Source organism: Halichoerus grypus, chromosome 15, assembly GCF_964656455.1.
Source record: "Halichoerus grypus chromosome 15, mHalGry1.hap1.1, whole genome shotgun sequence".
In the NCBI taxonomy this organism is placed as follows: Eukaryota; Metazoa; Chordata; class Mammalia; order Carnivora; family Phocidae; genus Halichoerus; species Halichoerus grypus.
Genome location: NC_135726.1, coordinates 34,964,788 through 34,981,787, shown reverse-complemented (window position 1 = coordinate 34,981,787; position 17,000 = coordinate 34,964,788). Strand labels below are relative to the sequence as shown.

Genomic DNA, 17,000 nt, shown 5'->3' with positions numbered 1-17,000 from the left:
ATAAATTAAAAAAAAAAAAGAAGCAGTTTAGAAAACAAATTCCCAATTGATCGAATACGTAAATAGGAAATTTTTTTTACATCATAAAAAGCTTAGCAGAAAATTGAGGTGACTCTGTATGTAACCTAGGAATTGTCAAAACCCTTTTTATTTTATTATTTTTAAGTTTTTATTTTAATTCTAGTTATTTAACATACAGTGTAACATTAATTTCAGGTGTACAGTATAGTGATTCAACACTTCCATACAATACCCGGAGCTCATCACAAGTGCACTTAATCTCCATCATCTATTTCACCCATCCCCCACCCCCCTCTCCTCTGGCAACCATCAGTTTGTTCTCTATAGTTAAGAGTCTGTTTCTTGGTTTGCCCCTTTCTCTTTTTTTTCCCTTTGCTCATTTTGTCAAAAACCTTTTTAAAAAGAAAGAAAAACTAAAACCAAGTTTGGAAAGAGATATATTTGACTCTTGAAAGTTTTTATATTATAGTGTTGGTATACTAATGAAAACTCAGGAGAAAATACTTGAAATGAAATATTAAATAGCAAACAAAATACACAAATAGCCTTTAGAAGTTGATGACAAAAACACTAACAAACAATAGCAAATGGCAATAGGATGTAGGCAATTCGCAGAAGAGCAAATCCAAATGGCCAGTTTGCAAAGATTTTCAGACTCATGAATTGTATGAGAAATGAAAAACAAAAATGAGATACTATTAGATTGGAAAATCTTTTTTTTTTTTCTGTGAGAGAGAGCACAAGCAGAGGGGCAGAGGGAGAGGGAGAGAAAAGAATCCTAAACAGGTTCCATGCTCAGCACAGAGCCCAACACAGGCCTCCATCTCATGACTCTTGAGACCATGGCCTAAGCCAAAATCAAGAGTCAGACATTCAATCGACTGAGCCTCCCAGGTGCCCCTGGAAAAACTTTTAAAAGAATGGCGCACTTATATCTAGGAGGAATATGAATTGTTTTAGCCTTTTAAAATGCAGTTTGCTATTTTTAAAAAATGCAGTTTGCTATTATTTAGTAAAAAGTACATTTATTGCTGAATTTAATACTACTGGGAATTTAGATTAGATGCAGGCAAACTTCTTCTATAAAGGGCCAAATGGTAAAAATTTTAGGCTTTTGCAGACCATTTAGTTTTTGTCACAACTGCTCAAATCTACATGATATCACTGAATGCAGAGTTAGAAAGAGACATGTTGTAACATGCTGTTGCATGGTATTTCCAATGTACAGATCTATAGATATAAGCCAATTCAAGAGCCTATATAATTAGGAAGTGATGAGTTTTGAATATTTATTACCTTTGTTTTTGATAATTATCCAGTTGTTTTTATAATTTAATTTTCATTTATGTGTTTCATAACCAGCTCCCAGAATTCCTGAAAATTTAACACTTGACTCTCTCCAACCAGTATTAGTTGGTTCTAGCACACTATTGCTGTATCTATGTATAAGGATATTTTGCAGATTGTTTACGATGGCAAAAATAGAAAACAAATTATATACTCACTGATAGAGGAATAATTGAATAAGTTGTACTGTATTAAAACCCAGGAATATATAGCAGTCAAAGAAAGAACCATTGCCTTTTTTGATTTCCATGTGTGTTGTCAAATGAGATGAACAAGAAGCAAAGAATGGTCTATTTCATGACTCCATTTTTATAAAAAAAGCAATGAAAGACTCTTCCCTCATTTATGCATATATGTTTCATTATATAGATATGGAAAAAGTGTGGTTACCTGGGAATGAGGACAGAAGAGGGCAAGAAGTGAGATAAGGGAAAAAAGGATGATAAAAACAGCATGTATGTTATGACTCCACGTGTGGTAAATTTTATTAATGTTTATAAATATTGCTTAAAGAAATGCTTGAAAGGAATGTACCAAAATGTTAGCGATGCCTGTTTTAGGCTGATGGAATGTTGTATTTTTTTTAATCTTAAAAGAAATTATTTTAATTGAGGGAGAAGATCAGAATCCTGTAGGCCTTTTTAAGGATTTAGATTTGTAATAAAATTCCCTATCTCATGAAAGGGCATACTTGGTTCAGCGTTCAATAAAATCTACCCTGTTATCTATATACCTTCTTTAACTAAACCTTTTCATGTATATCACTGCAAAAAAAACCTTGGTATGTAGTGTCTTGTTTCATAAGACACATGTATAAGCTTTTGAGCTCTGATAATATGTCTGCAGGTAACGTATATATGTGTATGACTTCATGTTCTCCTAGATTTCAGTTGTTATCTTCCTATTCAGATGGCAGTTCATTATTTGAAATTGCTGTTATTTTCAGAGATTGCAATGCAGGAGTTTCCGTTTCTCTCAGCCCCTCAGGGGGACTGAATTTTCCTATCCTTTGTCTTTTAAGAAACTCACCACTCTAACTGGAGTTACTCTTATTCAAAACCTTATCTTACCTTTCCTACTAATCTGTGAGTCCTGGTAGCCTACTAGATGTATAGTCCAGAGTTTTATGCATGCACTGCATGTATTAACTGAATGAATAAATAATGGTATTTTAGTCTATCACTATACATGAAAAAATGATAAAGCTACTTAAGGGTTCATGAAAGTCTTGATTAATAACATTTTTGTATATACCCTATTAAAGGGCTTTCAATCATATAATGAAAAATTGTATGCCCAAATAATAGACTATTGATACTGTTTTGGTTTGCTGATCTGTTTTCCACCTTGACTTCCCTTTTGAGTCCTCATTTTTATTCTTTTAGTGGTTGCTATTTGAATTACCAGTACTATTTTGTGATTGCTTAAGAGCCTCCCCATAACACTCAGAAACTTTCTCAGTATTTTATAGTGCCAAATTCATCAAGTTTGTACCTTTGTTATGCTCTTAGTTTTGTTTTCATCTCATGGAAATTTCTTAGGAAACTCCTTGTTTAATCTCCTAAATAATAACCCTTTCCTCTTTCATGATAAAGCTAAATATTACTCTTCAAGGAACAACTTCTGCCTCTTCTTGTATTGTTCTTTGTCAGTGAATGTCTTTGGCAATAATGTGTTCTGAAATGAAGAGTAGGTTGGCTGTATTTTTCTAATAGCAAGGGAATTGACAGGGAAAAATCAGATCAACATGTTTAAACTCATCTTTACAAATGGAAAAAGATAATTTTTATTTTACTTTGTGATGTTTGAATATAGGAGTAATTCGATTGGGAGAAACAGGAAAAGGAAGAATTCACATTTAAAAACTTCATTTCATTTTGAACTCTAAACATTTATTAGCGTTTTCTGTAATTTTACATATTTTTCATTGTCTTTGGGAATTCATACTCTATTGATTGCTTTCTCCTCCACATTTTTATTTGTATTGAAGCTTTTCAGGTGTCTAATTATTGGTTAAAATGTTACCATTGATTACTTTTCCTTTGACTCCGGATTTGTGGTACTGTTTGCCATAAATTGTGTGGAACATCCTTGTTTAATTTTATGCAGTTACTTCAGAAGCAATACAATGGTGATCACTAAAATGTTAACATTTATCTAGGCAAGCTGTTCTTAATTCACCATGGGCTTTCTTTGAAGATAGAGAAAGTATAAGAAAATATTGATTCTTAGTGAGTTAGGTGATTTTACTTTTATACTTTTCTGCTATGCTTTGAACATCTCTTTTAGCTCTTACTGCATAGGTTTTTATTTTCCTGAAAAGTCTGGTTTTCCTTTTGTTTATTTATTGTAGCTTTTACCAAACTCCACTGGTGATTTCATTGAGAAACATTAGATAACAGAATCATTTTAGTCTTTTTTTGGGAGGTGAGAGGCACCTTAGATGTAATAGCACTTTTTTTTTACCCTAAAACCCATGATACAATGTCATTAAAACAATCTTTCAAAATAAACTTGCTTACAATTATTATGGTAGATATAAAGGTGGATTTCAGTCTTATATATTCTATTTCAATTTGTATCCATATGCACATGTATTGTTTTAACTAATGAAAGTATATGCAACTTCTGGTGACTTTTTCTTATATAAAGCAAAATATTAGCTTTTCTAATAATAGAATTCTAAATAAAAATAGAAATCTCATTCATCTACAGTCCTTCCACCCCAGCAAAGGTGTCTCCTTTAATTTTTGTATATATGTATTCACAATTTAAAACTTGTGATGATTTATACCTGATTTTATTTTATTAATTATTGAATGAGCTTCACAGAGAGGTTGTAGATTCCCAGAGCTTAGCACCTAACGTGTAAGCAGTGGCCATATTACTTTTTCCAAACTGCCAGGTTGCCCATATACTTATACCTACCCAGAGCTATTGAATGCAGGGAGGCAGAGGGCATGGCCAGGCTGGGCCCTTGCCTCTTGTGCAGGACTCCTGATGCTTTCCTGTCTAGGTTGGTAGGCCTCCCCATTCTACCCTTTGGGACCATTCTGCTTGGTGTCATTATGAAGACTCTTTTTTAGAAAATCTCTTCACTCAGGTCATTTCATATTCCTGTTTTGATGCATAAATCATCTCTCTTTCCAACAGAAGATAATGAGATTATTGCCTTAATGTATAGATGCTTTCCTTTCTTCCTTCATAATGTTTATTATCTCTCTAAACATAAAGGGATTCCAAATACCTTGGCTTTATACTAGCATACTGGACATAGCACTTTTATGAACATAAGTGCTTTAATTTTTTTAGAAAAAGATTCTTAATGCATGCCAACACATTCCCCTTCCAACCCCAGGTAAATTTTAGGGCCACTCTTGTGCTGTGTTGTTAGACTATATGACGTATATTACCTGAATCCAGAGGTGGATTTGTTGTGACCTTGAGATTTTATAATTTCTGAATGCTTTTAACAAGAATGAGAGCCAGTACTTAGTCTGATGGCTGAAGGTCCAGATGTCTTCCTTTCAGTCAGTAGTTGAAAATGTGCACTAGTCAAGTGAACAATTTTCTGTATCCATTTTGTGGAAAATTATCATAATTATTGTGTATTCTGTAGCTTTTGAGCAGTATGCTCTGCTAATACCTTGTAGTAGTTTTCATGGCTGAGAAGTAGAAATGGTTTCTGCTTTAGTCCAGATAATAAGGCATGAGTTTTATCTACCTAGGAGAAAATGGAGGCTTCAGAATTTCAGTATGAAAACTATCTGAATATTCATGGAGTGGATGACTTTGGAACATGTCAGCATTATCTTTTTTCCTTGAGGTTTTTGGGATATGATCATTTGACAGAAAATTGCCTGATCATGAGCATAAAGAATAAGGTTTGGATTTCAGGGCATTTAAGTAGATATTTCTCAAAAGGAGCTGAAATGACTGAACTTGTGACAAGCACGTAAGTATTACTGGTATTTGAGTTGTTGGGACCATATATATATATATGTGTGTGTGTGTGTGTGTGTGTGTGTGTATGTATATATGTCAGGGGTGAGGGTAGGGGTTCCCATAACATTTAAAACCCTTCTATACTTGTTACAAGGGCACTTTCTTCTCTCTCTTTCCCTCCCAAAAATTTGACCAGGAATACAATGTGGTAGTTCACATATAAAAATGAAAGTTAGATTGCTAAGTAGTGCTTTTTCATTTATTTAGAAGTTTTCTTTGTTTTTCTCAGGGAAAATGATTGAATTTGATGAGTTTTCATTTTTCTTTTAGGCTCAGTTTATGAACCTCTTAAAAGCATTAATCTTCCGAGACCTGATAATGAAACTCTGTGGGATAAATTGGATCATTATTACAGAATTGGTAAGCAAAACTTGAGGAAAACATGTCCTTAGGTAGTTATCATTAGTATTTAGTCTGCCTTATATTGCATATATTATGTGCATGATGATATTCTTTCATTTGGATGTTGGGGTAGTTTCATTGCTGAGGCAGCTATATATTCCAATTACATATTGATCCTGGGATAAAAGAATTCCAGCAAGTCATCTGTCCCTTGAATAATTTTAAAACCGTCACCAAGTGCTCGCTTCAGCAGCACATATACTAAAACCGTCACCAATTTCCTCTGTGTCCTTTTAGCCCTCCTAAACATTGCCAGATTTGAGAACTAGAGGCTGTTTCTTGATTACTACTTAATAAAGATTTTGTAGTATTCCTCACTCATTTACCTATACATGGTTCCCAAGTAGTCCTAAGCCTTTATTTTGTTTTTTTGTTTTTTTTAATTTTATTATGTTATGTTAGTCACCATACAGTACATCATTAGTTTTTGATGTAGTGATCCACGATCCATTGTTTTCGTATAACACCCAGTGCTCCATGCAGTACGTGCCCTCCTTAATACCCATCACCAGGCTAACCAATCCCCCCTCCCCGCTCCCCTCTAAAACCCTGCTTGTTTCTCAGAGTCCATAGTCTCTCATGGTTCATCTCTCCCTCCAATTCCCCCCCCCCATTTTTCCGTTCCTTCTCCTAGTGTCTTCCATGCTATTCCTTATGTTCCACAAATAAGTGAAACCATACGATAATTGACTTTCTCTGCTTGACTTATTTCACTTAGCATAGTCTCCTCCAGTCCCATCCATGTTGATGTAAAAGTTGGGTATTCATCCTTTCTGATGGCTGAGTAATATTCCATTATATATGTGGACCACATCTTCTTTATCCATTCATCTGTGGAAGGGCACCTCGGCTCTTTTCACAGTTTGGCTATTGCGGACCTTGCTGCTATGAACATTGGGGTGCATATGGCCCTTCTTTTCACTACATCTGTGTCTTTGGGGTAAATACCCAGGAGTGCAATTGCTGGGTCATAGGGTAGCTCTATTTTTAAATTTTGAGGCACCTCCACACTGTTTTTCAAAGTGGCTGTACCAACTTGCATTCCCACCAACAGTGTAAGAGGGTTCCCCTTTCTCCATAACCTCTCCAACATTTGTTGTTTCTTTCCCTGTCCATTTTTTAAGCCTTTAAATCTATTTCTAATTCACTGAGATATAAAAGATAATCTCAAGTTACTCTTACTAATAACAGGTCCCTATTTTATTTGTTATTGTTTGTTTTGCCAAGAGCAGCAGATTTGGTTTTCTAATGTGAGTAATTGACTTGAGATATATATACACAGGACTCCTCTTTGTTCATCAGACTGTAAGTTAGAAAAGCCTATTAATTTTTGCCAGTTTGCTTCTTGTGCCATTTATATGGTCTTGTATGGCAAATAATATAAAATTTATTTATTTCTCCTAAGATAAGGATTTTTTTTGTTGTTTGTGTTAACCTCATATAAAACCTTAATTCATCTTATTTTGGTCACAATTCTGGAATATATTCTTATGTGTCCCTTTTATTATCATTGTGGCCATAACTAGGTAAATTTAAATACCTTTTTGAAGAAATGTCAGTTGCTTACTTCAGACTATAAGGACCAATTCTTTACTCAGGGAAAAAGGATAAAGACCCTGGTATTCAGAAAAAAATGGTAATGATAACATTAGTTTTGTCTGAGAAAAAAAAAATTTAATTCTTTAATCTCTTTGAAGGAGCAGAGTGTTTTAGGTCCTTAAAAAACTAAAAGAAGGTGACATATGTCAATCTAGATGAGAGTAATTTAATGTATTTTGTGGAAAAACATTTATAGTTAGGAATAAAATAGCTTTTAAGAAACATAATTTTGGTGGGTGTATTTTTATATTTTAAGACTCTTTTATAAAAGGTAATAAAGCATTAATTTCAGACTTCTTTTATTTAAGTAAAATGTTCTCCAAATATTTATGTACTTATTTTCATGTCATATAAGGATGGGTTTGATTTTGAAATGTTAAACATATCTCTAGCCTGTATAATATAATATGTAAAGTAAAATGAATACATTCCTCTGAAGACAAGACACAAGTTAGTCATCAGTGGAAAACAAGATTCAGGTTTATTTAGCAGTTGAGTTGGCTTTGGATTTAGCGACTAATGCCACTCTTTGGTGTATATTTGCTTTGTTTCCCTATTGAACTTGTTGAAAATATGCTTCTTTTTATTGGTCTTGTTTTTTTTCCTGTACCTAATGTTGCCTTACAATACTAACGTTAGGTAGGATATGCTAAAAGGTTTTTAATTGCTAATTAGCTTGGTCCTTTCCTCAAAAGTGGAAATACCCTTCCTTCAGGGTGGATTCCCACTTAAACTGGAGTGACCTACATGAAGCAGTTTTTGCATGCTAAAAAGTTGCATCTTATAGGTAAATTTAGGAACAACAGAATTGTCAGAAGTAGGATGAAGAAACTAAAGATTAAGATCTTCAGCCCAAGGAAAATGGATGGCTGTACAATTCATTCTTTTTCTTGTGTTCCATTCCAGTCAAATCAACATTGCTACTGTATCAAAGTCCAACCACAGGTCTCTTTCCCACTAAAACATGTGGTGATGATCAGAAGGCAAAAATCCAGGACAGTCTGTACTGCGCTGCTGGGGCCTGGGCTTTGGCTCTTGCATACAGGTAAGCTGGTGTGTGCTCTTCTAGTACCTTTCAGTCTGGGTAATAGGGTTTTGTTGGCCCAAGACAAATTGGGCGGCTCTCTTTTGGCTCTGCTGCTGATTCGCAATGTGATCTGTAGCTGCTCACATCTCTTTTTAGGCCTCTAAACATTTAAATTTTCCTAAGGGTTTACACAAGACTAGTTCTAACATTTTATGACTTTGTCACCAAAATTTTTTCATCTCTGGGTATTTATATCATCATTCATCTTTGGCAGAATGATCTCCCCATTCTCCTTGAGTTGGTTGCTTTCTAATTTTATTTATTTATTTATTTATTTATTTATTTATTAGAGAGTGAGCGAGAGAGAAACAGCATGAGAGGGGAGAGGGTCAGAGGGAGAAGCAGGGTCCCCGCTGAGCCGGGAGCCCGATGTGGGACTCGATCTCAGGACCCTGGGATCATGACCTGAGCCGAAGGCAGTTGCTTAACCAACTGAGCCACCCAGGCGCCCGAGTTGGTTGCTTTCAATCAGAGGGACTTGAAGGCTGATTGAATTTTGCAGATGATAAAACTGGGGCCCAGGTAGTTAACAGATATATCCAAAGTTACACAACTAGTTAATGATAGAGCAGGGCTAGGGCCCATTCTACCCTACCCCAGTTTAGTGTTTTAGCCCCTACAATTTCACTGAGGTATCACTTGTTAAATCAGGGAGTAAATCAAATAATTATTTTATAAAGTAAAAAAAAAAGAAAATCCCTTCAGAATACAAAATATCTTCTTACTTTATTTTGTTGTATATGGAAAACATTCAACGTGTGTCCTGACTCATAGTCTGTGGTAATACATTTTAACTGTTATTAAGATTAGGTTTCTGAATATTAATTTTCTGAAGGTGAGACATATGCATATACTTCTGATTTGAAAATTGTATCTTTCACATGAACATGATTCCTCTGTCTTAAATTATTGATGTGTTGCATTTGTAAAAGGAAATCAAATACTGAAATAATATGAAGTAATCACCTTTAACACAGTCGTTTGCTTATCTACAAGCATTTCTTTACATATTCTTTGTGAGCACAGTAAAGCTTCAATGAGTGTCAAGCTACTACTGGTCTTAAGACAGAAAAAAAAAAAAAGTATAGAGGACAGCAGTAGTACCTTAACCAAGTGGTCAAGCTAGTAATGGAACAGTAGGTGCTTCACTGTGATATAGTGGTAAGTGCACATCATGCGTGTTGACTTCTTACCATAATGATAAAACAGATCTACCTGTGAATAAACAATCAGATAAAGCCAAATTGTTGCTACTTATAAGACAACTTGCCTGGACTCTAAAAATGTAGCTATCAGAGTAGATTAGAAAATAAATATGAGATGGCGGAGGAGTAGGGGACCCTATTTCAACCGGTCCCCTGAACTAAGCTGGATATCTACCAGACCACTCTGAACACCCACGAAATCAGCCTGAGATGTAAGATGATATATCTGGATCTCTACAAACAGAATATCTCCAGCGGTTGGTCTCAAGGTATGGAGCGGGGAGCCATGATTCTGTGGGCAGATTTAGGAAGATAAATGGAAGGGGGAGGGAGCCTCCGGGATCCTGCTCTGCGGGAGCGCAAAAGCGTCCCGTGCTGGGGACCGGGCACAGACTCGCAGACCAGTAGCGGCGGGTAAGGGACTTTAGGGCAGTCCCCCAGACTCAAACCTGGAGCCGCAGGGCGTGCATGTGAAGTGGGGGCGGCTTGCAGTTTTATAGCACAAAGGGCAGAGACGTGCCTGGACCTGGAAGCGAGGGCTGGAAATGCTGCTGTGGGGCGCACAACCCAGGAGGCTGCGGTTTTAGCAGCACAGACAGTAACGGAGACAGTGTGGCCTGGAGAGCTCAGTGGAGAGCAGACTGTGATCTCTCTGTTCTGAGACAGAGGTTTGGATACAGTCACTTCTGCTCTGACACTCGGAAGAGATGTGGAAAGCCGCCGGGGAAAGCCCCAAGAGAACAAAAGCTCCCCAAAACCGGTTCTCACTGAGCCCATCCCCCCCAAAGGGGGCAGGGCAACTCTCCCCAAGCAGGGCTTTCTGAGTAACAGTGCAGCAGGCCCCTTCCCCAGAAGACAGGCTGGAAGAACAAGAGGCCAAGAACCCTAAGGTCCCTATAAAACAGGTGCGTCTTGCTTGGGTTGTGGTCAGTAATTTGGACTCTACATTCCCTCAACCACCCTCAACAGAATGACTAAGAGGGGGAACCCCCAACATAGGAAAGATTCAGAGACTGTGACCTCTGACACAGAACTAATGGATATGGATATAAGCAAGATGTTGGAAATAGACTCCGGGGTAACAGTTATGAAGACAAGTGCTAGGATAGAGAAAACCATTAATGGCAAAATAGATTCTCTAAGGGCAGAAATGAAAGCTAATCAGGCAGAACTTAAAAATCCTAACAATGAGATCCAATCTAATCTAGATACTCTAAGAGCTAGGGTAAACGAGGCAGAAGAATGAATTAGTGATCTAGAAGACAAACTGATAGAAAAGAAGGAACAGGAGGAGGCCTGGAACAAACAGCTGAAAAGAGAATTAGGGAAATAAATGACAGCATGAAATGTTCCAGTGTCAGAATTATTGGGATACTTGAGGGGGTGGAGAGAGAGAGAGGACTAGAAGATATATTTGAGCAAATCATAGCTGAGAACTTCCCTAATCTGGGGAATGAAACAAGCATTTGTGTCCTAGAGGCAGAGAGGACCCCTCTGAAGATCAAGGAAAATAGACCAATGCCCCAGTGTGTAGTAGTAAAACTCGCAAATCTCAGGACCAAGGAAACCATCTTAAGGGCAGTTAGGGGGAAGAGATTCCTTATGTAGAGGAAGGAACATCAGAATAATGTCAGACCAGTCCACAGAGACCTGGCAAGCCAGAAAGGGCTGGCAAGACATATTCAGGGTACTAAATGAGAAGAACATGCAGCCAACAATACTTTATCTGGCAAGGCTGTCATTCAGAATGGATGGAGAGATACAGAGCTTCCAGGACTGGCAGAAACTGAAAGAATATGTGGCCACTGAGCCGGCCCTCCAAGAAATATTAAGGGGGGGTTCCATAAAAGGGGAAAGACCCCAAGAGTGATATAGAATAGAAATTTACAGAGACGATCTGTAGAAGCAAGGATTTCACAGGCAACATTTTGACAATAAAAACATATCTTTCAATAATCACTCTCAATGCAAATTGCCTAAATGCTCCCATAAAACGGCACAAGGTTGCAGATTGGATAAACAGACAGGACTCATCCATATGCTATCTATAAGAGGCTCATTTTGAACCTAAAGATACCTCCAGACTGAAAATGAAGGGATGGAGATTCATCTTCCATGCCAGCGGACCTCAAAAGAAAGCTGGGGTAGCAATTCTTATATCAGACAAATTAGATTTTAAACTAAAGTCTGTAATTAGAGACACAGAAGGACACTATATCATTCTTAAAGGCTCTATCCAACAAGAAGATCTAACAACTGTAAATATCTAGGCCCCCAACATGGGAGCAGCCATCTACATAAGCCAACTGTTAACCAAAATAAAGAGTCATATTGATAATAATACGTTAATTGTATGAGGGCTCAACACTCCACTCTCAGCAACGGATAGATCATCTAAGCAGAAAATCAACAAAGAAACAAGAGCTTTGAATGACGCATTGGACCAGATGGACCTCATAGATATATATATAGAACATTCCACCCTAAAACAACAGAATACTCATTCTTCTCGAGTGCACATGGAACTTTCTCCAGAACAGACCAATACTGGGTCACAATTAAGGCCTCAGCTGATATCAAAAGATTGAGATTATTCCCTGCATATTCTTAGACCACAATGCTTTAAAACTGGAACTCAATCACAAGAAAAAGATTGGAAGACATTCAGATACTTGGAAGCTAAAGATCATCCTGCTCAAGAATGTTTCGATCAAACGAAACTAGGAGCTGGTTCTTTGAAAGAATTAACAAGATTGATAAGCCCCTGGCCAGACTTATCAAAAAGAAAAGAGAAATGCCCCAAATCAACAAAATCATGAATGAAAGAGGAGAAATCACAAACAACACCAAAGAAATACAAAAAATTATAAGAACATATTATGAGCAACTCTATGCCAGCAAATTAGATAACCTGGAAGTAATGGATGCATTCCTAGAGATGTATCAACTACCAAACTGAACCAGGAAGAAATAGAAAACCTGAACAGACCTATAACCACTAAGGAAATAGAAGCAGTCCTCAAAAATCTCCCAAAACACAAAAGCCCAGGGCCAGATGGCTTCCCAGGGGAATTCTACCAAACATTTCAAGAAGAATTAATACCTATCCTTCTGAAACTGTTCCAAAAACAGAAATGGAAGGAAAACTTCCAAACTCATTTTATGAGGCCAGCATTACCTTGATCCCAAAACCAGACAAAGACCCCATCAAAAAGGAGAATTACAGACCAATATCCCTGATGAACGTGGATGCAAAAATTCTCACCAAAATACTAGCCAATAGGATCCAACAGTACATTAAAAGGATTATTCACCACGACCAAGTCGGATTTATCCCTGGGCTGCAAGGTTGGTTCAACATCCGCAGATCAATCAACGTGATACATTACATTAACAAAAGAAAGAACAAGAATCATATGATCCTCTCAATAGATGCAGAAAAAGCATTTGACAAAGTACAGCATCCTTTCTTGATCAAAACTCTTCAGAGTATAGGGATCGAGGGTACATACCTCAATGTCCTAAAAGCCATCTATGAAAAACCTACAGCGAATATCATTCTCAATGGGGAAAAACTGAGAGCTTTCCCCTTAAGGTCAGGAACGCGGCAGGGATGTCCACTATCACCACTGCTATTCAACATAGTATTGGAAGTCCTAGCCACAGCAATCAGACAACAAAAAGAAATCAAAGGCATCCAAATTGGCAAAGAAGAAGTCAAACTCTCACTCTTTGCGTATGATATGATACTTTATGTGGAAAATACCAAAGACTCCACCCCAAAACTGCTAGAACTCATACAGGAATTCAGTCAAGTGGCAGGATATAAAATCAATGCACAGAAGTCAGTGGCATTCCTATACACCAACAACAAGTCAGAAGAAAGAGAAATTAAGGAGTCGATCCCATTTACAATTGCACCCAAAACCATAAGATACCTAGGAATAAATCTAACCAAAGAGGCAAAGGATCTGTACTCAGAAAACTATAAAATACTCATGAAAGAAATTGAGGAAGACACAAAGAAATGGAAAAACGTTCCATGCTCATGGATTGGAAGAACAAATATTGTGAAGATGTCAATCCTACCTAGAGCGATCTACACATTCAATGCAATCCCCATCAAAATACCATCCACTTTCTTCAAAGAAATGGAACAAATAATCCTAAAATTTGTATGGAACCAGAAAAGACCCCGCATAGCCAGAGGAATGTTGAAAAAGAAAAGCAAAGCTGGCGGCATCACAATTCCGGACTTCCAGCTCTACTACAAAGCTGTCATCATCAAGACAGTATGGTACTGGCACAAAAACAGACACATAGATCAATGGAACAGAAGAGAGAGCCCAGAAATGGACCCTCAACTCTATGGTCAACTAATCTTTGACAAAGCAGGAAAGAATGTCCAATGGAAAAAAGACAGTCTCTTCAAGAAATGGTGTTGGGAAAATTGGATAGCCACATGCAGAAGAATGAAACTGGACCATTTCCTTACACCACACACAAAAATAGAGTCCAAATGGTTGAAAGACCTCAATGTGAGACAGGAGTCCATCAAAATCCTAAAGGAGAACACAGGCAGCAACCTCTTCGACCTCAGCCGCAGCAACTTCTTCCTAGAAACATCGCCAAAGGCAAGGGAAGCAAGGGCAAAAATGAACTATTGGGACTTCATCAAGGTAAAAAGCTTTTGCAAAGCAAAGGAAACAGTCAACAAAACCAAAAGACAACTGACAGAATGGGAGAAGATATTTGCAAATGACATATCAGATAAAGGGCTAGTATCCAAAATCTATAAAGAACTCATCAAACTCAACACCAAAAGAACAAAGAATCCAATCAAGAAATGGGCAGAAGGCATGAACAGACATTTTTCCAAAGAAGACATCCAAACGGCCAATAGACACATGAAAAAGTGTTCAATATCGCTCGGCATCAGGGAAATCCAAATCAAAACCTCAATGAGATACCACCTCACACCAGTCAGAATGGCTCAAATTAACAAGTCAGGAAATGACAGATGTTGGCGGGGATGCGGAGAAAGGGGAACCCTCCTACACTGTTGGTGGGAATGCAAGGTGGTGCAGCCACTCTGGAAAACAGTATGGAGGTTCCTCAAAAAGTTGAAAATAGAGCTACCATATGATCCAGCCATTGCACTCCTGGGTATTTACCCCAAAGATGCAAAAGTAGGGACCCGAAAGGGTACGTGCACCCCGATGTTTATAGCAGCAATGTCCACCATAGCCAAACTGTGGAAAGAGCCAAGATGTCCATCGACAGATGAATGGATAAAGAAGCAGTGGTATATATATACAATGGAATATTATGCAGCCATCAAAAGGAATGAGATCTTGCCATTTGCAATGACGTGGATGGAACTGGAGGGTATTATGCTGAGCGAAATAAGTCAAAAAGAGAAAGACATGTATCATATGACCTCACTGATATGAGGAATTCTTAATCTCAGGAAACAAAGTGAGGGTTGCTGGAGTGGGGGGTGGGGTGGGAGGGATGGGGTGAGTGGGTGATGGACACTGGGGAGGGTATGTGTTCTGGTAAGCGCTGTGAATTGTGCAAGACTGTTGAATCTCAGATCTGTACCTCTGAAACAAATAATGCAATATATGTTAAGAAAGAAAAGAAGAAGAAGAAGAATCTAGCAGGAGGGGAAGAATGAAGGGGGGGAAATCGGAGGGGGAGAAGAATCATGAGAGACGATGGACTCTGAAAAACAAACTGAGGGTTCTAGAGGGGAGGGGGGTGGGAGGATGGGTTAGCCTGGTGATGGGTATTGAGGAGGGCACGTTCTGCATGGAGCACTGGGTGTTATGCACAAACAATGAATCATGGAACACTATATCTAAAACTAATTATGTAATGTATGGGGATTAACATAACAATAAAAAAATAAAGAAAAAATAAAAAAAAAATGAATCCTCTTAGCAATAACTAAAAAAAAAAAAAAAAAGAATGTTTGGATCAATTAGGAAATCAAAGAAGAACTTAAACAATTCGTTGAAACCAATGAGAACGAAAACACATCGGTCCAAAACTTATGGGATATGGCAAAGGCGGTCCTAAGTGGGAAATACATAGCCATCCAAGCTTTACTGAAAAAAATAGAAAAATACCGAATACACAAAGTATCTTTACGTCTTAAAGAATGGGGAATGAACAACAAATTAAGCCTAACTCACCCATGAGAAGGGAAATAATCAAGATTAGAGCAGAGATCAATGAATTAGAAACCACAAATACAAGAGAACACATCAATGAAACTAGAAGCTGTTCTTTGAAAGAATTAGTAAGATTGATAATCCATTGGCCAGACTTATCCAAAAGAAAAGAGAAAGGACCCAAATTAATAAAATTATGAATGACATGGGAGAGATCACAACTAACACCAAGGAAATAGAAACAATTATTAGAAATTATTATCAACAACTATATGCTCATAAATTAAGCAACCTGAAAGAAATTGGTGCCTTCCTAGAAACCTATAAACTACCAAGACTGAAACAGGAAGAAATTGACAACCTGAATAGACCAATAACCAGTAATGAGATTGAAGCAGTGATCAAAAACCTCCCAAAAAACAAGAGTCCAGGACCTGATGTATTCCCTGGTAATTCTAACAACATTCAAAGAAGAAATAATACCTATTCTCCTGAAGTTATTTCAAAAAATAGAAACAGAAGGAAAACTTCCAAACTCATTCTATGAGGCCAGCATTACCTTGATCCCCAAACCAGGCAAAGACCCCTTCCAAAAGGTGAATTTCGGACCAATATCCTTGATGAATATGGATGCCAAAATTCTCAGCAAGATCAAAGCTAATAGGAGCCAGCAGTACATTAAAAGGATTATCCACCACGACCAGGTGGAATTTATCCCTGGGATGCAAGGGTGGTTCAACATTCGCACATCAATCGATGTGATAGAACACTTTAATAATAAGAGAGAGAAGAACCATATGGTCCTCTCGATGCAGAAGAAGCATTTGACAGAATACAGCATCCTTTCCTTATTAAAACTCTTCGGAGTGTAGTGATAGAGGGAACATAACTCAATATCATAAAAACCATCTATGAAAAGCCCACAGCAAATATCATTTTCAATGGCGAAACATTGAGAGTCTTTCCCTTAAGATCAGGAACAAGTCAAGGATGCCCACTCTCACCACTGTTGTTCAACATAGTACTAGAAGTCCTAGCAACAGCAACCAGACAACAAAAAGAAATAAAAGGTATTCATATTGGCAAAGAAGAAGTCAAACTGTCTCTCTTCGCAGATGACATGATACTTTATGTGGAAAACCCAAAAGACTCCAC

The 17,000-nt window shown here is 37.5% G+C and overlaps 1 protein-coding gene across 4 annotated transcripts in view; it reads left to right on the top strand.

The window, feature by feature from the left end:
• PHKB (phosphorylase kinase regulatory subunit beta) overlaps positions 1-17,000 on the top strand; it is a 289,132-nt gene that overhangs the window by 42,717 nt on the left and 229,415 nt on the right. For all 4 annotated transcript variants that reach the window (XM_078062851.1, XM_078062849.1, XM_078062852.1 and 1 more), the window contains 2 exons: positions 5,644-5,733; positions 8,281-8,419. In XM_078062851.1, the coding sequence (XP_077918977.1) occupies positions 5,644-5,733; positions 8,281-8,419 (229 nt within the window). The remainder of the gene's footprint in view (positions 1-5,643; positions 5,734-8,280; positions 8,420-17,000) is intronic.